The sequence below is a fragment of the Mastomys coucha genome, unplaced genomic scaffold (genome assembly GCF_008632895.1).
Source record: "Mastomys coucha isolate ucsf_1 unplaced genomic scaffold, UCSF_Mcou_1 pScaffold21, whole genome shotgun sequence".
Classification (NCBI taxonomy): domain Eukaryota; kingdom Metazoa; phylum Chordata; class Mammalia; order Rodentia; family Muridae; genus Mastomys; species Mastomys coucha.
Window position 1 is genome coordinate 85,297,338 of NW_022196904.1, and position 25,230 is coordinate 85,322,567.

Below are 25,230 nucleotides of genomic sequence, written 5' to 3' on the forward strand. Positions count from 1 at the left end.
TCACAAACCCCATAGTTTAATTTTTTTTAAGTTTGACATACAATATCTGCCCTCCAGAATCGCCTTAAGGAAAATGTCCACTAGCATCTGCAAATGGCTTAGCACAGCTTCTGACACAGCATCTTTATATAAGCACCCCTTTCTCTTCTCTCCACCTTTTGTCAGGTACTTTCAAAAGCATTTTTTAACCTAGGGTCTTTATATGTATGTCTTGTTTGTTTGTTTTTCAAGACAGGGTTTCTCTGTGTAGCCTTGGTTGGCCTGGAGCTTACTCTATAGACCAGGCTGGCCTTGAACTCAGAAATCCACCTGCGTCTGCCTTGCAAGTGCTGCACCACCACTGCCCTGCTATATGTTTGTTCTTATCTCCAGGGATGAGTCTAGAGGGAGCAAAGAAGGGGCCACAAGTTTGTGGAGAAATTGCACAAATATTTTTGTGGGAGTTTGAATATAATTGGCTTCATAGGCCCAGAGGGAGTGGCACTATTAGGAGCTGAGGCCTGAGAGAAGAAGTGCATCACTATGGAGGCAGGCTTTGAGATCTCCTATGCTCAAGCCATGCCCAATGTCGCACACAGTCTCCTGCTGCCTTCAGATCAAGATGTAGAACTCTAGCTCCTTCTTTAGCACCATGCCATCATGACAATTATGAGCTAAACCTCTGAACCTGTAAGACAGCCCCAGGGAAATGTTTTCCTTATAAGAGTTGCTATGGTCATGATGTCTCTTTACAGCAACAAAACTCTAAGATAACTGGCATCCCTATCTGAGGTTTAAGTTCAGAGATGTCTCATAGTCACAAAATTAAGGCAAGGCCCATCAAGGCTTGCCTCAACTCACCTTTCTGAGTAGCTTTTAGCCTGCAGATGGCTAAGAAATGTGGCTTCCATTCTTCGGAGGGAACCTGTAAAAAATCACGCTTGCACATTGACTTTCATTTGAGGAGGCGGGAAAGTTCACTGAGCATCTTCCCAGGAGTCCTTTGGGGAAATGAATTCTTGATTAAGCCAAAGTCTTGTCTGGCTTTCACCATACAAACACACTTCATGTCCATGCTTCTATTAGGCCAGGCCCAGTGGTATTCACAGCATCAAAAAACATTAACTTGCCAGGTGGCGGTGGCGGCGGCGCACACCTTTAATCCCAGCACTTGGGAGGCAGAGGCAGTTGGATTTCTGAGTTCGAGGCCAGCCTGGTCTACAGAGTGAGTTCCAGGACAGCCAGGACTACATGGAGAAACCCTGTCTTGGAAAAACAAAAGGGGTGGGGGGAAACATCAACCTATCCAAGAGACTGGGATTGTCTGACACTCAAGAGGCTGCAAATCAGCCTTGAAAAGAGCCACCTGCCTATTTAGCAGGAAAGATGGATGCCCCTCAGGTCCAAAGGAATGTTCCTTTCCCGCACAGCATGTCTAGTGTGTGCCTGGGTCTACAATAAAGAGAGCTGATGAAGGGGAAAATCATGTGGGAACTCTGTGGTCAGAACCCCAAGGGTGTGGCTCCTGCCAAAGTCAACCATAAGACTGGGCTTTTGTTTCAATGAATGAATTAAATTGGACAGCAAATTGAATAGCTGCATTTTCCATATTATCATAGCAAATTGAGTAGTTATCTTCTTGGATAGCTAAGTAAAGATGGTGGTGGTGGTGGTGGTGGTGGTGGTAGTGGTGGTGGTGGTGGTGGTGGTGATGATGATGATGATGACGATTGTGGTGGCAACAATATAAAAGACAACTTGAATAGCTGAAGTGGAGAGAAAACTGGGTCCCCCCCCTCAGAAATGTTTTAATTGTACTTACCATAAGCATGACCTATGCTAATCACGTTAAACATGTTGCCCTATTTTTCTATAAATAGAGAGTTGTTGTTTCTATTTTGTCAATATGGAAGTCTGAGGCCAGGTGGCTGGTGTGTCTAAGGTTAATGCTGCCTAGAAATGGAACACGAGGTCTACCTGGCCCCAGACTCTATGGTGTAGACTTACTGTGTCATGAATAAAATCACAGCTAATTCCGCATCTTTAGAAACATGTGCTTGCTTTACAGGAGGTGTCATTTAAGAAGTAACTCTCACCTAGTATGTTTTACATAAAGCCCTGATTGTGAAGAGTCACTTGGGGGAGAGCAATTCAGGCACAGTTTAACCCATCGGCGTGGTGGCAGTACTGTCACAGCACTGCCACCGTGTTAGGTGAAATATGAGTAACATGGCACCACCCCTTCAATAGCTCTTAGTTGTTAAATGAGCAGAAGGTGGTGCTGGGGTCCCACAGTCTCAGCTTCGCCATGTACCAGCCACTGTGAGCTCAAGCAAGCAATTTAACAGATCTTTTGTTGTTGTTTTGAGACAGCGTTTCTCTGTGCAAGCCTAACTGTCCTGGAGCTCATTTTATACACCAGCCTGGCCTTGAACTCAGACACTTCTGGAATTATAGGAGGGCACCAACACAGCCTGCACTGCCTCACATTTCTGAGCGTCAGTGAATGCCTGTAACAAACAGAGGTGTACATTCAATGTATGTCGTGTATGTTCTGATCCCACAATGCCACAGAGTACGCGAGGAATTTACTCTGCCCACCCAACAATCAAGTGAGAACACCCCGAGACTTCCTGTCTAACAACTCTGGTTAAGCCTTAACCTTTAAGGTAGCAGGTTGATATGTTATCATAGTTATATTGGCTGGGGTCAAGCTATTATTGTGACCCTAGGTTATAGAAAATACCACTAAATTCTGCTTTTGCAGTGGCATTGTTCTCAGGGTGAAGAAATCTAGAATTCTAGAGCTAAGCTAGCCCTGGAGATCATACAGCAATATCCACAGCAAGGAGCTTGGCCCCTAAGGGATAGGTAAAACTGCTGACTGATACAAAGAACAGGACCTATCAGTGCCCTCTCCTTGGCCCAAAAGAGATAGTGTCTGACACCAGTGGGGAACCAACCTCCCCCCTTCCCCTGTTTCAGATGCCCAGAAGCCCCCCTGGAACAAAGGCCGTTAGCATTCATGTCTGCAATTCAAGAAAAAGATGAGGACTACAGATAATGGCTCAAGAGTCCCTGTAGAATCCCCTAGGGAAGGGGAAACACGCAGGGGGTGGAGGGAAGAGATGGAAATTGCTGCAGAGTTAGGAGAAATGAAGATCTATCCAACCTTCCCTGTAATAGCGAAAGAATGAAAGAAAGAATTCCTAAGTATAGGCAGGAAAAAGTGGTTTCTGCTTGTTTGAGAGTTGGGGAAAGGAGGTAAAAAAAAATGACTCAGAGTTGACCAAATCCAAGCCCTTCCCTACCCCTGTCCTTGCCAGCCCCGTTGTGCAAGTTCCTGCTTATGTGTATTTTAACTCAGTCTCTACGATGACAAACTCACAGGGTATTGCAATTTTCTACTTACGTGTCAACAGTGGCTTCTGGTTTGCATCATCCACTATCTACTTTTCCCCCCTGCTCTGTACCGAAGAGTGGTCCCCTCACCCTCTCATCCTTCTGTGGTTTTCCTCATAGGACTGCCCAGCAGAGACAGTCATTTATTTATTACCCATCTCCGCTTTCAGCATCTACGTTTCACAGTGCAGGGACAGGGGTTCTTGCTTGAGTCCCTTTTGACCTAGAACTTAGAAGAAGACTCAGTAAACACTTACGACATATCTCCTGTTCCCTCCTTCACAACCCCAGACTGAGTGTCCCTAGTCTCCCTTGATGCTGAACACAGAGTCTAATTTCCTAATTATCCTTGCCAGAGCCTCAGACACCCATTAGACACAGCAATCCAAAGGGTGTGGCTAAAGAATTGCATGGATAAAGATACTGATAATCAGAACCAATTACCTAAAATTGTGGCGTGTGGTGCTCAATAAAACTGTGCCAGGTTTTGTGGGTTTTTTTTTTTTTAACAACGTAGGAAAGCCAAACAGAGGCCTCCACCAATCCTGTTTGCTTCTGGGTACAGGCCCTGTGCAACTTCACTCATCACACACCACGCACGAAGCCGGACCTGGTGATGAGGACCAGACCTTAGAAGACTATAAATACCAGATACTGGATTTATGGTTCATCATGTAAAAACTAAGGAACTACAGAAGGATTTTGAACAGGGGTGACATTTCAAGTTTATCTCACTGTTTCCTGACTGTAGGTCATAAGCGCTATGGAAAGTATGTACAAGTACAGAAAGGCAGAAAGCCTGGTTAATCTCCTCCTCCCTCTCGCCCTGCAGGCACCCAACCCCGCAGGAACCAGCAAGCACTTGGTTAACATCCTTCATCTCCCCAAGTTCATGTTTTTCCAAGTCTCATAGTTAGGCCGGTACTTCTTCAGCCGTAGCACTGGGTTTTGCTTTCTTCAAGAGACATTTTAAGAAGTGGAGAAGGAGCTTCGTTTAGGGATCCTTGGCCTGAAAGTGAGCTTGTGGAGAGGTAGGGAGGACCATTCTTAGGGTTGCCAGTAAGGCATCGAAGTGGACGTTGGAGTGGGGTCTGGAGTTCCTAATGGGTGGTAGTGGAGAAATAGACAGGGAGCTGGCACAACGGAGACAAGCTACCTTACCTTCCATGAAATCCTTTCTTCTGGAAAGACCTTCCAGGATTGGGCGAGCCTTTGGGAGGATCTGCAGGTGGCCCCAGGTATTAGGAATCCTCGCTCCTATATTCTCCTTTCTCTCTGTCCTTCTAAGGTTGAGTCTGTTGCTCCTGCCTAGGGCTCAGGTTTTGCATTCGAAGCAGCCTGGGGTATGGCCATGAGGATAGTAATCCACCAGAGAGCATGTGTGCAGGGTCAGGCTTCCCGCCATGGGCGGCGCACACTTCAGGGTTCAGATTTGCACATTTTCTTGGTAATCCCCAGTGCCTGGGCTGGCAAAGGAGAGAGTTAACATTGTCATCGGATCCTTAATTGTGCGTTTCATGAATTTTCATGTTTCCGCTTGCAAGCTTAATGTTGCTTTCTCTGTGAGTTCTTTATACTCGAGCATAAGAGACTTGTAATTACAGAGTGTTGTGGATTGCAGAGGGTGATTAAAATGGATTTCATGAAATCTGAGATTCAACCCCCACAAACCCCCCTCCTCTCTCAGCACACACACACACACACACACACACACACACACACACACACACACACACTTACTTCCATTGGGCAGGGGAGTAAGTCAGAATCCCATGACATCCAGAGAACTGGGATAGGAAGGCTATGAATTTTCTTTATGTTTTTCCTCCCTGAATCTTGGATCTGCTCCAAGACAGCCCTCCCCACCTCTCCCTCCTCCTCCCTTCCTTCTCCAACTCCTCCATTTCCTGAAAGGAGTCCAGCTCCATCCCTGACCCCCAGCCAGCTCTGACCACCCGCCCCCCAGGGCCCTCTGCTGCCTCTCCAAGAGACAGTGAGACAGAGTAGGTTTGTTTGTCTTTGCTTGAGTGCAGTTGAGCTTTCTCATCACAGTCATGGTCAGCCTCCGTCCCTGTCACTTTGAATAAGGCCTGAAGATGCTGAAGCCAGTGAGGGGTAAGGATTCCCATTTCGTGTGTCTCTCTTCCTAGGACAATTTGGTACCTGTAGACCTGAGCTATGGTCCTCTTAACCTTAGTCTAAATCAGGAATGGGTTGTTTGGCTTATGAGCTGGGAGAGGTGGCTGGAAGGCTTCCTTGAGGAGGCAGACTTTGTCTTGAATAAAGGGGAAGAGGAGCTGGGTTTCGAGGGAAGGGGAGCAGAGCAGTAGGAAGCCCAGCACAGCCAAGCTGGAAGATGATCACCCGGGAGCCCCTGGCCTGCCTCTTCAGGCTTGTGTTGGAAGGACATATAAGTACTTCTGTGTAAAAGGACAACTGTTGCCACAGCAGGCTTGAACCACACTGGACAGAAGTGAAGTGCACCAAATTAACCCTCTCAGCTCTGTGCCTATGAGCGGTAAACAACCTGCCCCATGTTGTGTGGCAGCCCTGGAGCAGAGCGAAGCCAGATCTTTCCGTGTCTCTGTCTGTGTCCTTCTCATGGCACATGACCCATGTAGGGGGCAGTATCCCTAGCCACTTGGGCTGCACTGTTGTGTGGGCTGATAGGACACTGTTACCAGCAGAGCACAGGATCCAGGGAAGTATGCATGGATCTCTACAAACTCTGCCCAGGTCAGGTTGTGGTCCATTCTCTAGAATCTTATTGAGACTCCAGCCTGGGTTCTTGAGTCAAGATTCAGAATGATTAGATGAAATCTGAGAGAGGGAGGGGCCAGCTTGGCACACAGGCTAAGAAATGGCTATTCCTCACAGCAAGTAAAAGCAGGGTAGGGCTTTTGAAACCACGGAGCTAGTTCTTGGATCCCATGCCCTGGTTCCAGTGGCATCCCTTCAAAAGCAGACACCTTCCCAGGTATTACTCAGATTGGGACCCTTTCTGAAGCTCATGGTTCTTTAACTGTGATCTTGGACCGTGCCTGAAGTGTACATCCTCACCAGCCTGCCTGTATCTGTGAGGTGTGCTCTGACAGCAGGTGCTGATAGCAGGTGAGAAGGGATCCTCCGTGGAGGTTGCAGAAGAGAGGGTCTTCTCTAAAACTGGATGGGCCTTGTGCTGGGGTGAAGATGATGGAGGCAGACAAGGTGTCCTGGTAGCAGAGATGGTGGAGGCTGTATTTTTAACAGAGGTAATTAGGGAGGACTTCTAGAAAATGAGACATTTAAAGTAGACCTCCAAGAATAGGAACTCAGCAGCAAGAAATATCATCTGGCCTCAGACAATGGGAGGAAAGAAAGCAGTAGCAAGAATAGCTGTGCTGGTGTTAACAGAAGGCCATCCACAGATGTACCTTTGGGCATCTCCATTTACAGATGAGATAACTAAGCATAACTGGCTCAGAATTTTTCAGAGTCACACAGCTTATATATAGCAGAAGTAGGCTTCAGAACCAACAGTTCTTTCTCTCTAACCCATTCTCCTTCTAAACACTGAGCTAACCATCTCTGGCATGCAAGCCCTGGCTCAGGCATTTCCCAAGCATGTATTTATTAAGCTGTCTTAGCCCCTCTGCATTCATATGTGGGAAAAGATGTTCTGACGGGCTGGGCTGGGTATCAAACTTCTGCCTGCCTGCTATCCTAAGCTCTCTCCCCTCTATGGCCATAACAGAGTTTGCGTTGCATGTTTCCTCAGTCTTTTGTACAGTGTTATATGCTAGAAGGCATCCTGAGCTTGTTCTCTGGGTATTACCAAGGGATTATTGCTCCAGAGGTCTCCTCCAGCCAGGGTGGTTCCTTTGCTGGAACTCCCTCTCTCCCTATGGGAGTCCCTGTGCTTGCAGCAATCCGGCCAATGGCTCTAAGCCTGCCAACAGGGCTTCCGGGTGCTTGTCCTTGGCCAAAGTTATTGGCAAGCTCTATTGATACATTTAAACACAAGAAGTGAAATAAGTACTAAGTGATAATTCTCTGCTTCCATAGAAGTGCCTTCAGCTCAGAACCTTAGCAGCACACTGTGGCAGTGTTAACATCCCTCTGTAGGCAGATAAGCTTTGCAAAGGAACCTACAAATGTATGCAAAGTGACTCTGAATACCTGGCTTCATAAAACCTAGGAGACCAGATTACCCAGAGCCTGCTGAAACCCAGGGTGTATTTGTGAGTCTGTGTTTAGGTGAGAAGAGGAAGGTGGGAGAGAGAGGAGATGGGAGGGAAGGGAAAGGGAGGGGACGGGAAGGGAGAGAGGAGAGAAGAGGGGAGGAGAGGAGAGAGGAGAGAGGAGAGAGGAGAGAGGAGAAGAGAAGAGAAGAGAAGAGAAGAGAAGAGAAGAGAAGAGAAGAGAAGAGAAGAGGAGCCTAGGAGCAGAGTTAGAACCCATGGCTTCTTGGGTGAATACAGGCACCAGGTGTGGACCTGCCTGTGCAGGAGTATTGTTCTGTCTGCCAGGCACATGGGGCAGCACCTTTGCACCTGAGCAACTGAAAGACAACAAAGGCTTGATTCTACTTTAATTGCATTAGAAATACTCCATTAGTGTATGTGGGAGGTGGGTCCCCACTGGGATGCATAGGTTGTCTTCTATCTTACTAATGATATTCCTTTGAGCGTTGATAAAGATATTGTGTTGGTTAGCACAGTCCAGGAAAACAGAGCCAACAGAAGATTCTCACGGGTACTTACCTATATCCATATGTTTATAATCTAATACCTACATATGCATACAGGCTTCTTGTGGGGAATCAGCATACATGCCTGTGCGGCTATGGAATATGAAGTCCACAGGCAGACAGCAGGCTGGAGATTCTGTCAGGAACTACTGCTGTGATCTTAAGATTAAACTTTCTTTCTGAGAAACCAGAAAGAGGCCTGCTTCTCTTTCTGCTCCTTGCTCCTGCGGCCTAAAACTGATTAGAAGGAGCCACCCAGATTCTCAAGGTTCATCTCTCTTTCTTGAAGCTGATTACAGAGGTCTGCTAGACCCATGTAGCCCCTTCAAAGGGAGCCTTGATATAAACTCTGACTTCATTTCCATCTCCTATCCATGTTCACACAAATCTAGCTTCAATTGTGGCTTCTGATTTCTCCCATTGCCATCTCCCCTTGGTCATAGGAACATTGTTGAGAGATATTTCAAGATTGTGTGAATGTGCTATTCTTTGTCGAACCCCTCCCACCTGCATCAAGCATCCATTGCTGGTTTTTCCTGAAAGGAAGTGGTATGGCCTGTGACCATTATGTAAAGAGCTTTCCCTTGGAGAAAAAGTTTGGAAACTGTCTACCCATGACAGCTCTGCCCTGTGGCCTGGTCATGTTCCTATCCAGGACCGCTTGTTCACACAAGGTAGCCTGACTTGTGCAACTGGGTACAACATTCATTGTATGCAATAACATGTGTAAAAATACTGTGCATAAGGAAGGCGCCTATACATGTGTGTGGCTCAGAGAGCCTTATATAGACTTATGCAGGCTTTCGTCATGGCTAACTAAGTGCATCTTCAATTAGGAAAACACTTATCTTTGTCTTCCTCCCCATCAAAGTGACGATGCAATGAATGCATTTAGATAAAGACCTTAGACAGCAGCTGGCAAGGGTAGAGCAAGGATTTGGGTCTTACTTGCTAAATAAAAAAGAACATTCTAGATATCTGTTCTTTGGTTAAAGAGTTGTTGCTGTCCTTGCAGCCACCCAAAATGATAGCATTAATTATATGCTATTTATTTATTTATTTATTTATTTATTTATTAGGAAACACTGCCATTTATTGTCACTCTGCCTATACCCGAGCTTACTGCACCACCTCTCTGCAGAGTCCCTAGCCTGCTATGGTAGAAATAACAGAAGGAAGGCAGGATGCCAGGGGTATGAGCTCCTGTCCCAGCCCTTCCATGGTCCTGTGCTGTGTGTGATCTTAATTAAGTTTTAGCCCTCTCTGAACTTCAGTTTTCCCTTCTGCAAAGTAGGAGGGTTGGACCAGCTAACACTTAACCTAAGTGCTGGATATAAATGCCCCACCAAGTAGCTTTAGTTCAGAGATAGTTAGGCCAACTAAACTGTCCAGCACCTACTTCCTTCTGTGTATTCCTCATAGGAAGCTCCATTGGGTCCCCAGCATAGCCTTATCCTGGATATGTTAGAGAGATGTCCCACCAATGCTCTGAAATGCTGGATGACTGTTGGTTCTCCTACTGGGAAGGGGTATAGCTGGGACTCAAGCCTGGAGCTGCCCATCCCAAATATTCTTTCTTTTGAGCTGGCTTCCACCACAATCAGTACCTGAGTGGTGGAATTTAGAAAACACCAGGCTTAGTATCTAGAAAGCCCCAACCCTCCCAGCCTGAACTCTCTGGGCCTCACAGGTACAACCATCCTGCTTGAGCTCTTACCGATTCTGTGACTTAGGGAAAATCACTTAGCTTTCTTATGCCTCAGTTTCCAGGTCTCTAAAAGGCAGCTATTTCACACAGTCATAATGAGACAAGACTTGAAGAGAGCCCTGAAAAATATTAGCACACGCACTAGGATTTAGGTAAACTGAGCTAAATAGTCCCACTGGGCCAGCCTCCCAAGCCTGCTGTTAAAACAGATGTGACAAGCCATGGAAAGTATATTATAGATTGTGGTGTGCTGTTTATATATGAAGGCTCAGGATTCTAAGACCTGACCCTGGAAAAGCAGTTGAGGGCAAAGGTAACAGGAGCCCTGGGGGAAGGTGACCCTGTTGATTCCACACATTTTTTTTGTTCCTGAGTTCTCAAATGCAGTTCCACACCCCCACACACACAAGCCCCCTTCAGTCAGGCTAGATCTCTTAGGGGAAACAGGTAACATGAGTCTGTAAACTTTCAGCTCAACTCCATTACAAGGAAGTGGTAACCGGAAATGGGAATTCCCAATGAAACCAAATTATATGCATTGGCTTTACACCAGCAATTAAGTATGTTGATGGGAAGAAAGCAGTGATTTTCCTCTTTTGAAGTAGAGTTGGGGTTAAGGCTGTACACACCTGTGTTGTATTAAGTTGTGGGATCAGTAGGTATAATTACAGAATTTAATTATAAAGTGTGTCTTACTGACATGTGTATGCATGGATATACATATTGTAAGTGCTTTCAAGATAGTTTATTTGAAACAAAATCATGGAAAGTTAGCTTCTCACTGAAAGGTTCATGGTGGGTCTTCCTGAGTAGGGAGGAGCCCAGAAAGTCTTTATTCTGAGTTCTTTGAGTAAGAAAATACCCCACTGTGTGTCCCTCCCTCCTTCTCTTCCTCCCCTTTTCTTTCTCCTTCCCCCTTCTCCTTCCCTGATGGTCCTCCTCTACCCCCTCCCAGAAGTACTGAACATCAAACCCAAGCCTCCTACTCTGTATGTAAATGCTCTAGTCTTGAACTTGGATGCTTACAAGACAACTATTTCTTTAGAGAAACTTCCAGTCCTTTTAGGAATGACAGGCAATAAATAATCAGACGATTAGTTCCAAATGCTACTACCTGCTAGGAAGAAATGGTGCAGTTACTTTGAGAAGAACCAGGGAAGGGTGGGGTGGTGATAAGACAGACTTCATCCAGAATGTTGAGGGCGGTGGGGGTGGGGCACTGGGGTCTTATCTGTAAGACCAGAAAGAGGCTTTCAGGTAGAATGTGGGATGGAGAGTCCTAGGAAGAAGGGAAACCAATTGGGCAGTGGTGGCACAGCCTGGGGCTTTGGGGTGGGGTGTTGCTCTGGTCTTCTAGAGCTCGGCCTCTTCTGTCTCTTTGAAAGTATGCACTGCTAGGACTAGCGGTGATAGATCCCACCATCTTCCCCAGCTGCCCTAGAAACCACAACAGGGTTACTGGCTTTGAAGTCTCTGAATGCTCAAGTCTTTCCCTGTCTCAGGCAGCTCCCCTCTTGCTAGAATTCTTGACCTTCTGTGGAGTCCTAGGCTGCCATTTAGCCTTTCCTAGAGAAGCCCTGCAAAGCTAGAGATATGGCTTTGCACACTCCAGGCCCTGGGTTCAAGCCCCAGTACCACAGAACATAAAGGTAAAATAGCTCTCTCCTAGCCCACATCCACTTACACTTTGTGACTTGCTTCTTGTCCTGCATGGGTCTAACCTGCCCTATCTAGGGAGTGGATAGAGGCCTCAAGAAAAGGCAGGAAGGACAGGGACCCCAGGAAAGTCTCCTTTCACCAATAGGGGGAGTAGGGATATTTACTTGCTTGTTTGTCTAGATCTTATCTATTTTTATTTTATACATGTATGTATACATGCCATGTGTATGTAGTGCCTGTGGTGACCAGAAGAGTGCAATGGTGCCCCTGGAAGTAAAGTTACAAATAGTTGGGAGCCACCATGTGGCTCTGGGAACAAAACCTGGATCCTCTACAAGAGCTTCAAATGCTCTTAACTTCTCCATTGTTTGCTGGGAGTGCTTGAACTAAATACTTTTGTTCAGTCTCATACCTCTGGAGGCACTGGGAAGAGTTTCCTCAATAGACTGACCCCAAAAACAACATCACTGACTGTCATCATGTGGACTTCTAAACTATAGAAGGTCGTTTTTTGTACAGATAGTTACTGGGCATTTGCTATGTGACAGAGTATCCTAGGCACAGGAATGATGTGGACAAATTCCCTGAGCTTGGAGTACTGTTCAGGACAAGTCTTGTCCCAGCCCTATACCTGATTTTGATCCTGTATTTGCCATTATTATATGCAATAAAGGTTAGAGTGTGCATAATATTAGGTAATAAGTATGGAAGTGCTTGGAATAGCAGACTGAAGCCTGGCTGACTTTCCTTGTAAGCCATTCTACAATCCCAGAAAGGGGCTGGAGCATCGGGTAAGCACACCTGTAGTTCTTCCATCATACCACTAGATGTCAGTGGTGTTCAGGAGGGGAGGAGGACACATGAGGATGACCTTTTAGCCAGGTCGCGGAGAATGCAAAATAAAGACTTCTATATACTAGATGCTGTCCTGTATGCAGGGAATTTCTCATATCATTTGATGCTTACAGAGGCCCTGTGATTTGCATATTCCTATCCCTAATTTACAGTTGAGCAAAAGAGTGCTCAAAGAAAGAGCTGCTGCTGCTGCTAATGTTAGTCAACTTTCTATTTGAAGCCACCAGACAAAGATTGCCTTAGAAGCAAGTGTTCAGCCAGACAGTCCTTGACTGCTGGAAACCCACTGTGAACAGTGTCTCCCCATACATGGGCAGCAAATGACTGCGCAGATGTATAAGGACAAAAACTTCCATGGATGTCTGAGTAGAGTGCAATACAGGTGCTCATTAGCCAGACAGAAAGGTACGGCGGCTGACAAAAGCATGCAGAGGCAGCTGGGCTGTCTACAGCTCTTGTTAGGTATGTTAGAAACCATAAACACTATTGGTGGCTTGGGCTTGACATGAGGAATATAAAAAGGTCTCAGTGAACCTGGCCTTAAATGAGCATATAGATTGATGTGCAGTATGTCATCCCTAAATAGCTAAGATCCAACAATGCCCAGCATGGCAAGATGTTCCAAGGGTGTAGTAGTGGCACTTATAGCCTGGGGGTAACCAACAGCCATCCAATTGTACCTAAGACCTACTCAGTAAGAGGCCATCATGGCTGGTACTGTAAATGTAACCGACTGTCCATGGCTTGTGATGTCATAGACCCTAGAGGAAAACAGTACCAACCAGTATAACTTTAAACTATATTCTAAATGCCCACAGACAAGTAAAGCTCTCAACCCTCATCAAAGAATCTTCTTTTTGCCAAAAAATATTATAGAAATTCCAAACTGGTCAAAATGTAAGAAAAACTGACTATGGAGTACCCAGCTCCAGTTTATACATCCACAGCACAACCCCAAACCTAATTCTCAAGAAACATCGCAAAAATAGAGACAGAAAAATTACTAAAAACTGAAAGGCCCGGACATCTGATAATGACAGAGAAGCTGAGCCCATAAAATCCCCAAAATGTGGTTGCTTAAATAAGATCTGCACAACTACACCAGCTTACATGCCAGCGTGAAATCTCACAAGGCCTAGAAGAAGAGCTATAGGTAACTAATAGCTACTGAGACGAGAATTATTATTTCCCGTAGACTAGGCCAGCCCTCTAATAGGTTTGGCCCTCCAAACCCAAGTGGTCAGCCTTAAACACGTCCATAGCAGTGACTCTAAATGGGCTCAGTAGAATGGATTGATAATATAATAGACATTGTTTTACATTATATAATAATTAAAGAAAAGGAGTTCATGAATTTGAGATGGAACTGAGCATACAAGAGGAATTGGAAAAGGAGAAGTAGAGGCTCTCATCTACAAATTATAAAAAGAGATGGAGTCCAGATCTTCCCTAAGCAGTGCCTGAAAGTTGCTGAAAGTTAAAGAAAAGAGTAGGGGAAGATTCAAGGTCAAAGTCGGACAAAGACAGACTGCGTGTAGTAACTGATGATAACTCCAGTCCATCAGTAGGCCCTTGGGAGCTGGGGAGATGGCTCAGCTGTTAAGAGCACACATTGGCCTTACAAAGCACCTGACTTTGATTCTCAACACCTATGTGGGGCAGTCCACAACTACCTATACCTGCAGCTCCAGGGGGCTTGGATGTCCTCTCTGGCCTCCTCAGGTACCCTCACATATATCCAGAACATGGTGCGTGTGCACATATGTGTGTGTACGCGCGCGCGCGCACACACACACACACACCACACACACGAAATTAAAAATAAAACAAATGATGACCTCATCCTTCTCAAGAGAGGACATGGCAAAGGCAAGAAGGACACTAAGTCCATAGACCTGCAGTTCAGACCCTGGACCATGTCAAGGCAGGGAGAATGACGTGAAGACTGGAGCACGCCACAAAAGTTTGTAGGGAGGCTTTGCAAAGGACAGAAGGAACAGACTAGGCCTGATTCCATGGAGGAAAATTCCAGGAGCCTTTCCTTAAGTTGAGCCCCACCCAACAGCTAGCCCAGGTGATACCTGAAGCAAACCGATGACTTTGGAGATGACTGGGCAATGAGGTCACATAAACAGAGGGAGGGAAGGCTCAAGGGGACCTGATGGCAAAATGTCTGTGATGTCCAGGAAACCTGTTAGCTACAAGGAAGCAGGTTTGGGCATGGCAGAATAAATGGTTACATTTGTCCCTGTTGAACCATTTATAAGGCCATTTCTACATGTAACATCTCGTTTGAGGTCAGCTAGCATAGAGTTGAAGGAGCTCTTTCTGTTCTTACTTGAAAGAGGAGTAAAGCCAACGTTAGTGCTCTTTCATTACCGCAGGTTTAGGTGCTGGGGTGAAAATTCTGGTTTTTCTAGTTGCTATGCTATATCACTTTCACAGCGATGATGTCCCAGAATGGTGATAAAGTTGCTGTTGTTTATGACTCTGAGGCCAGGCTTGTTGGTCTGTTTTGCACGTGGAAGCCCTGAGCCTCTACAAGGCCCGTCAGATGCCTACCGTAACAGAGAATGTATCTAGGAGAGAGGGGACCAAGGGCAAACTGACATGTGCGTCTGCTCGTCAAGTGCTCTTTATGCTCCTCTTCTTTGTGGGAGTGGGTGTGCCCCTGTTCCTGGAGGGTGGGAGCCTATTCTGATGGCCTGCCGCCAGCTTTTCTTTAGGATGAGTCTTCCTTAGGCAAGTGCTTGGGAGGAGCCATCTACAGCTAAGGGCCCGCTTTGGAAGGCAAGTTCTCTGACTCATGCTGAGTAAAGTCTGTGCACAAGCAGGTGCCTGACTGGGAGCACATTTCTAGGGCTTAATGAGCATCTGTGAGGGGAGGAGACAGGAGGGTCCTGGGGGCAGAGCTTGGCGATCTGCTGGGAGGAGGGGGAAGCTGAAGAAATAAGCCTGCACTGGGAGTGATATGATCACATGGTGTCTATGAAAGATGACTATCACTGGCCAGGAGATGGAATGGAGGCAACACAGGAGACCCAGGATGATGATGTGGAAGGCAGCAGATAATGCTACTTGGGCAGGCCACTGCAAAGCAGCAGATAGCCCCGAGGACAGAAGATCCTGTGAGTTGAGAACTATGTCTGTACCTGCTATTGCTGAGTCCTCCCTCGCACCCTTCACCAGCTGTGGGAAGGGCATTTCCCTCCTCGACAACTGTTTATGCTGCCTGTGTAGGGGAGCTTGGCCCACTGTCACAATTTATAGTTATCTGTATGTTTTTGTGTTATTGTCTTGAGGTCTGTTGACTCCCAGTTCCAAGTCAAGTGGTGTTCATTCTTCAAGGCTTCTGACCTGGTTCCATGTCCGGGTTCTAAGAAGTATCTGTGAATTTGAGCACCGTGGGAAGTCAGTGGCTAAGAAATATCATCACCTGGGTCCCCATGGTGGCTGGCCACTGATATCCAGGTGATTCTCATGCTCACTGTTTGGTACCATATCGACGGGGCCACCCAGTTTATTGTTTGGTCTCCCCTTGACGTATAGTGCAAGATGCTGCTTGTAAATGGTTTTTAGGATTCCTTTGTTCTAGTTTGAAGGGTTGGGGGACCTGGCTTTTTGTAAGATTAAAAAAATGGGGGAAATTTTATTTTCCAAATATATGTTCTGGAAGAAGAAATCTGGGCTTTAAGTATCTATCTGTTCAGGCCACAGAGAGGGTGGATAGCTGACTAGAGTTCCTTTGGAAAGCCAGAGAAGAAGCCACAGTATAAAGTGCAAGGGATTTGGGGTTGTCTGGGCTTTGAGAAGCAGAGACTTTGAGAGCTGATAAGAGTCCCTCACTGGCCTTACAACAGAGGAGGGAGCAGCTCTGCCTGGTAAACTCGTTGGACCAGAAGAAAGGAAACGGGGCCCATGGGCACCATGTCTCCACCCTGCCCTCTGTGCCAGCTGTGCAGAACTAGTATCTGCCTCTGGCAAGTCAGCTTGCCTCTGTTTCCCTATCTGTAAATTGTAGATAACAGAGTCCTCTCTTGGGGGCTGCTGGGAGGACTTGGTGTAATGATAAAGATGAAAGCTACTTCTCTAGTTAACATGAGTTTAATGAATAGTGTAGTAATTGCTATTATGTGATGCACCATTGAAATATTTTTTAAAAAACATAACAATTAGAACTTTAATATAAAGAACTCGCAAATAAAATTCACTCTGTGAGATTAGCCAGGCCCAAAGTCTATACACTGAAATCTTACTAATCATATCCAGGGCCAAATTAAGTGTGTGTGTGTGTGTGTGTGTGTGTGTGTGTGTGTGTGTGTACTCGCACAAGAACTGGTCTTCCAAGAAAAGGGATTTAAAAGTGTGAGAAAAGAGCAGATTGTTCCCTTAGAGACCAGAATATCCTGGGAAAATGTCTATAAGTTGCTGAAACTCTTTTAGAGTTGCCAGAATATTCCAAGGAACAGAAGAAAAGCCAGCCAGTGGCCCAGCTGTGGGCTTTACTAGGCTGCAGGTCCATATGTTTGGCTAGGTCTGGTCTTCTGGCATCCCAGCCTTGCTGAGCGGGGGACAGATCCCAAGAACTGGCTTCCCAGACAGCTGCTTGCTATCTGTGGAGCTGACTATGGGTAAGGCTGAGGGAACAGGGAACTGATGCCTGCCAGGATTGTGTGGACATAAAGAAGACCCTTGCTCACTTATGAGGTGGCTGTCTGTGCTGACAAACTCCCTTTGGGCATCTCTGTAGCAGTGGAACTGAGACCATTACCCCAAAATTTTGTCCCCTCAGCAAACCTCCCTTGCCTCTCTGCAGACTCAACAGAACTTTCTTGGTTCTGTCTGCTTCCTTACTGGTTCCGATGGAAGCAGGGTCGTCGTGACCTTGAACATCCATCAGTTGCTTACCTTCGACCAGTGTCATGCCAGATACTTCATGGGAATAATCAGTTACCTGGTTAGGTAGCTGGGCAGAACCGGAAACCGATCTGGAGAGGTTCTTTACGGAGAGTCACACAGCTGGCAAGTCGCAATGGTGACATCTACATCCAGGCTCAGACTTTAGTGTCCACCCTTGCAACCTCTACTGAATGTGTCTGTTATTTCCTGGATGTGAGACACCCCCCCCCCCCCCAACAGAACAACAGAGAGATGACAATCACATGGCACAGCCATGGGTCAGTCCAGCCTAGCCCATTCTTAAGAGGCCCCTATGCTGCAGTGAAAGCATAAAGGAGTTAGGAGAAAATGTAGCTGGGCTGAGGTCTAGGGCTGCTATGTATTAGCTGTGAGTCATAAATCCCTCTGATCTCCTTCAAATCAGATGACAATGTTTACTTTTCCAATCTACCAAAAGAAACAATGATAACAGACTGGCCCGGTACATGTTGGGCAGGTGTCTGTAAATGGCAAGCGGTGCCACAGCTTGCAGGGAACTGAGAGAGTTAGGGCTCTGTTGAACCCTAGGGAGTCTGGTTCCTCACTGCAGGAAGATGTGATTGGTCCCCTTGAGGTCTTGGGCTAACTGAGGCTGCTAGAGGCAAGCAAGTTCCCAACTCCCTTGCAGGCTACAGGCTGCAGGCTGCAGGCTGCAGGCTGCAGGCTCCGTTTTATTTTCTAAGTATTTCAGGGCCATATGCGTCAGCATTCTTTCACCTTCAGTATAGCATATGGGAGAATGCAAAAGAGCCTGCTGGCTATTCTCCATGAGGGTTGTTTGTCTTCCTTGATCAAGAGGGAATGGCCAAACGTGGGCAGCTGTGCAGGGAGCTGAGGACAAGAAACAGACGTGCGGGAACATCTTGGCTGCCTGCTGCCTACCTTGGGATACCACTTGCCCTCTGGAGCTGTTGTTCCCACTTTTGCAAAGCAGGTCCAAGCTTCCTGGATGGATTAACACGACAACAGAAGGCTGGCTGTAGGTAGCCCCTCAAACCACTGGGACCCCACATCCAAGGTTGCCAGGCCATGCCTTCTCTGCCCCTCCCACATCCCACCTTTCCAGCCTTGTAAAAATGGGTTTGGCTAGGGATACCCCTCTTGTTAGACACAGCTGACACTAAGTCCTCTGGAGAGCAGATGGAATAGATCTGGCCTTTTCTCCTGGGTCCAGCCTCAGATCTTTTGACCCATCTCTGGGTCAATGCACAACTTGGGGCTGGGAGAGGCACAGATCTGGGACAGCCTGGAGCCATAAGTAGCCTTGTAAATCAGGCCTAGCCTTTGAGGCTTCTGCAAGCTCTCTGGGGGAGCCGAGAAGCCCCAGCTTCTTGACTCTGTATCCCCTCACTCCCACTCCAGTCTGGAGTCCAAGGGGTGAATGGAACATGATTTATGGAGACCTCAGCCCAGCCTGTGAGGGAGGCCCCAGAAAGAATGAGTTTCCCCTATGACCTGCCTCCCAAGTCACAGAAAGAGACAGAGGTGCCCGGTAGGGAGAGCCACCTCCCTCTGGGCCAAGGTGAAAACTATCCCCAATAGCTTATCCCTTCTGGAACTTGGCCTTCTTCATCTAAAGTCCTTTCAGACATGAATGAAAGGAAGAAACACGTCCAAGATGGCCCCTTGCAGCAGAGGTACTGTAGAAGGATCGGGGTCTGAATTTGAGCTCAAGCTCCATCATCCCCCAGCTGCATGACCTTAGACAAGTCTTTTCCCATTCATTCCTGTATCCCACTGTCTTGTTTGCCACATGGTATAGAGCTGGTATGAGAAACAACCGATTAGCAGATGCCAGGCACACTGTACATTGACAAACAGTTGTGTATACTTGAAAAAGCTTCCTCCCCCCCATCCCTGTCTGCTTCTTCAAGCCAAACAGGAGACACCAGGTTTGGATCTTTGTACAAGCCTGTCAGGTGGGGACTCATGAGTTACTCCCTGACCACCCCAAGCTCCTAGAACACTACCATCTACACTTAGCCAGTCTCCACATGTGGCTGCTGTGTTCATGAAATATGACTAATACAATTAAAATCTTAATTTTATCTTAATTGCAATTAGAAATTGAAATCTAACTATTACATACTGTGGTAGACAACCCAGGCCTTAACCACAAAGTTGTGAAGACTTGGTTCAGCATTGGTTCTTGGGTAAGCCTAATTGCCCCTCTGTACCTCCAATGTCCTCATCTATAAGGCAAAGTGCTGGGAAGTTAGCACAGAAATGCCTCATTCCATTCACAACTGTAGGTTTCAAGGATTTGTTGTGATCTTTGACTCTTTGCGGAGTTAAGAGCAAGGGCAGGTCCTAGAGAAAGCAGGAGCCCAGTTTAGGACAACCATCTGATTAGAGGTCAGCTCCTATGAGGAAGAGCCATGGGGATGCAGTTCTGAGTTTGCTCCCAATAGTCAAATGTACCCTACTGTGGCTTGGGCCCCCCATTCTTTGCTCTCACTATGTCTAGCACTTCTTATACCACAAGGACTCTCCATCCAGCCACAGTGCTTTCAGGATGAACTTAGCGCCATGTTTTCTGCCACATCACCTTCCACTCAGTTTACCATGAGATAGCATCTGGTTGGAGGCTGAAGCTGTCACCCAGGATAGATGATTCCTTGGGCATTGGGGGAGGGGGAGCACAGAGATGGAGGCAGCAAAAAGGGCAAGTAGAGCTATATCACTGTCCTTAAGTCTGCTTTGATAGCCCACCATGGCCACCTGAGTTCATATTTATGATAAGAAGGAAATATGCGGTATCAGCCATCACCCTTCCAAGTTTCTTCTACGAGTAAGCTCCCATTCCCATCTTATTGACCAGAATAAAGTCATGTGGTTACCAATAACTGCAAGGGAGTCTGGGAAAGTGAATAGCTGGCAATCACGAACTAGGCAGGCTTGTTTTATTTGTCTTAGACAAAATTTGTTTCAGTCTGGGGAAAAGTAGGAAGAGAACGAGTCTTGGATTTGCCACTAACCACGTCTGCCTTTAGAGCCTCTGGTGTGATTAATATAGCGTTTTCTAAATTACCACATACGTTTCAGATTTGTGATCCTGTTTGAGTTTCTCAAGTTTGTGGACAACAGATTGTAATCCTCATATTATAGATAGAGAAAATGAGGCTGTGTGAGGTGGAATAACTAACTCTGGAAACAGTGGCTCCTGCCAGGACTACCCAGTTTTCCAAATCCTTAACCATCCCCTGAGCTGGAGGAGAAACCTCAGAGAGGGCAGCAAGCAGATGTTATTTATATTTACAGCCCAAAGAGCAGCCTTGATGGCCTATACAAAGTAGCTACTCAGCTAACCTTTGTTAGTAATAATTAATGTGTTACTTTATTTCTTTATTGGTGAACAAGGTAGGTCCATTCATATAAAGCAGGCTTCTGAGAATACAGCTCAGAAACTAGGGGCTGTTCCTTGGGAACAATCAGGAGGAGGGAAGACAGCATTGGTTTCCTTGCCTCTAGTAACTTCAAAAAGAGTCAGGCTAGCAAGCATTCTATTTACAGATCTCTGCTGAGAACACGTATTTGTACTCACAACTCTGTCAGTCTATCTTTACTGAACTAACTGTGGGTTCCCAAGGCAATCTCTAAATCCCATCTGCACCCCAGGACCTAGAAGCACAGGGACTGAGGTAGGACCTGGAAGGGTGCAAGGGAAAGGAAGAAAAGGTGCATCCTCCCCCTCCCCGCTTTTGGACTCACCTTATTTGTAGCAAGGCAGATGTCTGCATAAGCAGCTGACCAACTGCTGAGCCCGAGCTGAGGGGGAAGAGGTCTGGCCTCAGGGGTCTTATGGAAGGGAAGGGGAGAGTTGAGGGAACTCTGGGTACAGGGCAGCCTGCCTTGTAGGGTTTTAGCCGCCAGTGTGCAGGGAAGATATTCTAGGCAGAGGGCAGTGTGTGGACGAGATAAAGGAGAAAACAGGTGGTCAGGATTGAGCATCCTTAAGAGTAGAGTGTTTGAAATCAAGGTGGAGAGGACATGAGCAGGTAGCAGCTGGTCTTTGGATTGAAGGGTTGATCTGGTGTCCTACAGTTCATTGCCCACCGGACGTCAATGTCATACAGGAGCCCTGAAAGTCTAGTTCCAAGTAAGATGGAGCTGGAGACTGTATTTCATACAGGCTCTCAGCCGCTGCTGTAACCAGCCAGTGGAGTGACAAAGTCATCAGCGGTCAGGCCAGGCCAGCTCTCCTCCCATTTCGTTGGATGCAGTTACTGCAGGGCCATGTCTCAGTTCTTTTTAGAAAAAGTACTCAGCAAGCTGTGAAGAAGCTTCCAGGGCGTAGAAGAATACAGGTAAAATGGGAGGTTTACTTTTTCTGTATTCCTAAAACCCAGAGTACTAGCTAGCTCATGGAAGATAGGCAGTAGGTATACGTAGAAAGAATGAGTTGTCGTTCAAGTTATCCCGGCTGAGAAGCCAGCGTTCTATATATCTCCTGCTGCAGTCAGGCCAAATCACTATGTACAGGGAGTTGATTCCTAACTTGTTTTTAATCATTCATCTGATCATACATGTGAATTACCAAAAGAACACATATGTGAAGCACTGAAGAAGTAATTGAGTGCCTGCCCAGATTAGCCCAAGGATGGGGGCCCTGAAGCCAATAGTCTAGTCCTTCTCTTCTCTCCCCAACACTAGTGACTGCCAAATGCCCAACACCCCTACCAAACTCTCACAGTTTAGGTTTTCCTGAAGAAGCCAGGCCAGATCTTCTCCCATTTAGCTGGACAAAGCATCCTGCTGCTAGTTCTCAGGTAGTGATTGGCTATATCTGGATTGGTCCCCCAACTAAATAGTATGATCCTACAGGATAAAACCACAAAAGCCCCATTGGGATATCTCATGCTATACACAAAACTAGTTCAAATGAGGTCCTTAGAAAGGGTGATGGGAGGTTAATGGTAGATACAGCAAGTCCCAAAGACAAAAAGGCTTGAATTCACAGAATGCCTCTCCTCCCAAGCAGCAAGGGAGGTATGGAGAGCCAAGGCATACAGGAGATAAAATTCATATGTAGTACATAGATATTCAGTATAACATTTGAGGGCTCAAATCCCAGCCGTGCTGCATTAAGTAAGTACACAGCATCTCTGGGTCTTGGCTTCTCATTCATTAAAGAAGCAGGACTGGTCCTGCCTTTGGAGATGTGCACTGCAAGAACTAGATGAGCGACTAGATGCAAGCAGAGTTCTTTAAGCTCCGCAGCTCTCCCCAGACACTGCCTCTGCCAGCTCCCAGCCTGCTTTGCTGCTGCACCAGTGTCTGCACACTGTTGTGTCTAAGCAAGAAGCATCAGTCACGGTGACAAATCTCTGTGCCCCCAGGTGGTGTTTCTAACCAGCTAGAGGTTTGGCATTTATTCTCAACTGCTTGTTGGTATATTTTTCAAATAGCCAACTATTTAAATACCATCAGCCTGATTGCTTCTACAGATTTGTAGCCCTTGTCCTGCATTGGGGAAATCCTCTCACAGGCTGTTGTAACAGAGGCAGCTACCACCTAGTGGAAAGGGCACGAGGGTGCAGAGAAAAAGATCAAATCCCACCTCTATTTCCTGCCAGCAAGGTGACCTGGGTCAGACATTTCACCTGGTGGATGCTTCATATCTACAATGGGAATAACATGTATTTGTGTTGTGCAGTTTCAAGGCCTTGTATACCTGCTGGTGTGACATGCTCTAAACCTCTGTGACTGTAAACTTATCATCCCTAAGTTGTAGCTCAAAACATTGAAGTTCATTGTGTAAACCTTTGAATGCCATTTCCCTTAAAAAGTGGAGAGATGCCATGGGAAGATGGTATAGTCCATAAGGTGCTTGCCTTGCAAGCATGAGGACTTGAATTGGCTTCCTAGAACTCGAGTAAAATACTTACCAAACAAGCCTAAATACTAAACAAGCCTAGCTTAATGGCTGAGCTCCAGGCCAGTGAGAGGCCCTGCCTCAAATGTGAGTGGCTGCTGCCTGAGGATCGACACCCCAGACTGTCTTCCATCCTCCACATGCGCTTGCCCACAAGCACATGCATGCTCACACACATGAACATACCATTCATGTTTACACAAACCTGGAGTGATCTAGGTCAAGCCCTTGCTCATCTGATATGGAGTTTATGATAGGAATGTGACAGGCAGGCATCAACAGGTATCCACAAGGTGGCCAGCAAGTGAAAGCCATCCTTGGGCTATGATTTATATAGTCTTGCCATTCAATGATCACAAAGCTAGGTCTGAAGTTAGCTCTCCTGAGCTAAATGCCATACTTTTCCTGTCGCCCTCTGACCTGCTGAGAGGAACCTGTGACACATACTACGCAGGGTAGAATAAAGTTAGATGACATAGTGTAACTGGCAGTACTGGATCCAGGTAAGGCCTCTCAGCATGGTATACTCTCAGGGTGGCCTGGGCCATCTGTCAGTATATAGCCGATCTTGGTATAGGTTTTGACTGTTGAGACTGCACATTATCTGGAAGAATCATAGGCCAGGCTGCTCTCTGTTCCCCCCTCAAGGCTCTGACTTAAGCACCCATTCTTGAATTCATGGGAATACGAAGAGAAAGGACCTAGCAGTAACCTGCCCCCACATTAAGCCGTAGCGGGGCACACCTCAGGAAGGTCTAGGCAGAGTGGGCCAGTGTCCAGCCACCTGCCCTATACGTGGGGCCTTGGCCCACTGCGCGGAGCAGGGGAGGACACTAATCCTATTTTTTTTTTTTTGAAGCTGTCTTGGAGTGGGCACAGAGCCTAAGCCAATTAAAACCTGCTCTTTGAAGGTGGTTTAGGTTTCCCAGAGAAGACGGGTCTGCACAGTGACCTGGGGTAATTGCTTTCAGGGATTGCTCTCCTCCTTGCAGGCCTGAGCTGGAGGAGACCAGGGGCCCTGTGGGGAAGGCACCATCCCACTGTGCCTTTGTAGGACCCAGTCAGACAATGGTATAGGTCATCAGGAGAAGTAGGACACCAGGAATATTAACAACCCTTGACAAAGGAGGTAGGCAAAGCCTGGGATGATTTACCATGGTCCATGCCTAGCGAGCTCAATGTCGAGACTGATACTGCCTGTTCAAATTCATTGTCTAGATCCTGGTCACATTGTATTTTATCACTGACCAGGGAATTTTGTAGGTTACCAAGAAATATTTATTCTGTGACTAAATGAATAAGTCCTGTTACACAGAGTTATTTTGTGTCTTACCACAATGGGCCAGTGGGCTGGAGAAAGCCAGACCTGAATATAAGCTACAGTGGAGCTTTGCAATGAAGATGAGAAGCAGCCAAACGCAGGGCTGCGGAGACTGCTCCGCCTGTAAAGTGTTTGCTTTCTAACCATGGACCTGAGTTTGATCCCTGGAACCTACATTAAAAGTAATAATAAAAAATACTAAAATTTGCTGCTGTCCCCAGTGCTGAGGAAGTCCTTAGGGCTTACCCATTGGCCAACTTGGCAAGTTTCAGGCCAGTGAGAGACCCTGTTTCAAATACCGAGGTGGACAGTTCCTGAAGAATAAAATCATATCCATACACATATGCATACTCCCTGCACACACACATACACATACACAAACACACAGAGACACACACACATACAAAGGGAGGGAGAGAGAGGCAGGCAGACAGAGACAATGACAGAGACAGCGACAGGCAGAGACAGACAGAGAACCTATGTAGTGTCAGCTGTAGCCTGGTCTAAGTGTTTTTCAATATTAAATCAGTATCCTCTCCCCTGCTGCATCCCTACCATGGAGGAAAAAATAGTGTCTCCACTTTGAAGAGAAGGCAAAAAAGTGGGGAAGGTTAAGGAGTGTCATGGAGTATCATGAGGCACAGTAGAGTGGAGATCAGAACCCTGACCACAGAAGGAGGTCTCTCTCTGTCTGTCTCCGTCTCTGTCTCTGTCTCTGTCTCTCTCTGTCTCTCTCTGTCTCTCTCTCTGTCTCTCTCTCTGTC

At 46.7% G+C, this 25,230-nt stretch overlaps 1 protein-coding gene across 17 annotated transcripts in view; it reads left to right on the forward strand.

Annotated features, from left to right (window-relative positions):
• Positions 1-25,230, forward strand: part of Tenm4 (teneurin transmembrane protein 4) — a 702,050-nt gene that overhangs the window by 294,408 nt on the left and 382,412 nt on the right. For 3 of the 17 annotated variants that reach the window (XM_031387394.1, XM_031387395.1, XM_031387407.1), the window contains exon 1: positions 15,368-15,460. The exons of 7 other annotated variants lie outside the window; for them this stretch is intronic. In XM_031387394.1, coding sequence (XP_031243254.1) covers positions 15,379-15,460 — 82 coding nt within the window. In that variant the 5' untranslated portion in view covers positions 15,368-15,378. Of the gene's footprint in view, positions 1-5,474; positions 5,497-15,363; positions 15,461-25,230 lie in introns of those variants that run through there. 7 more of the 17 variants (XM_031387411.1, XM_031387406.1, XM_031387399.1 and 4 more) reach the window with 6 other exon arrangements.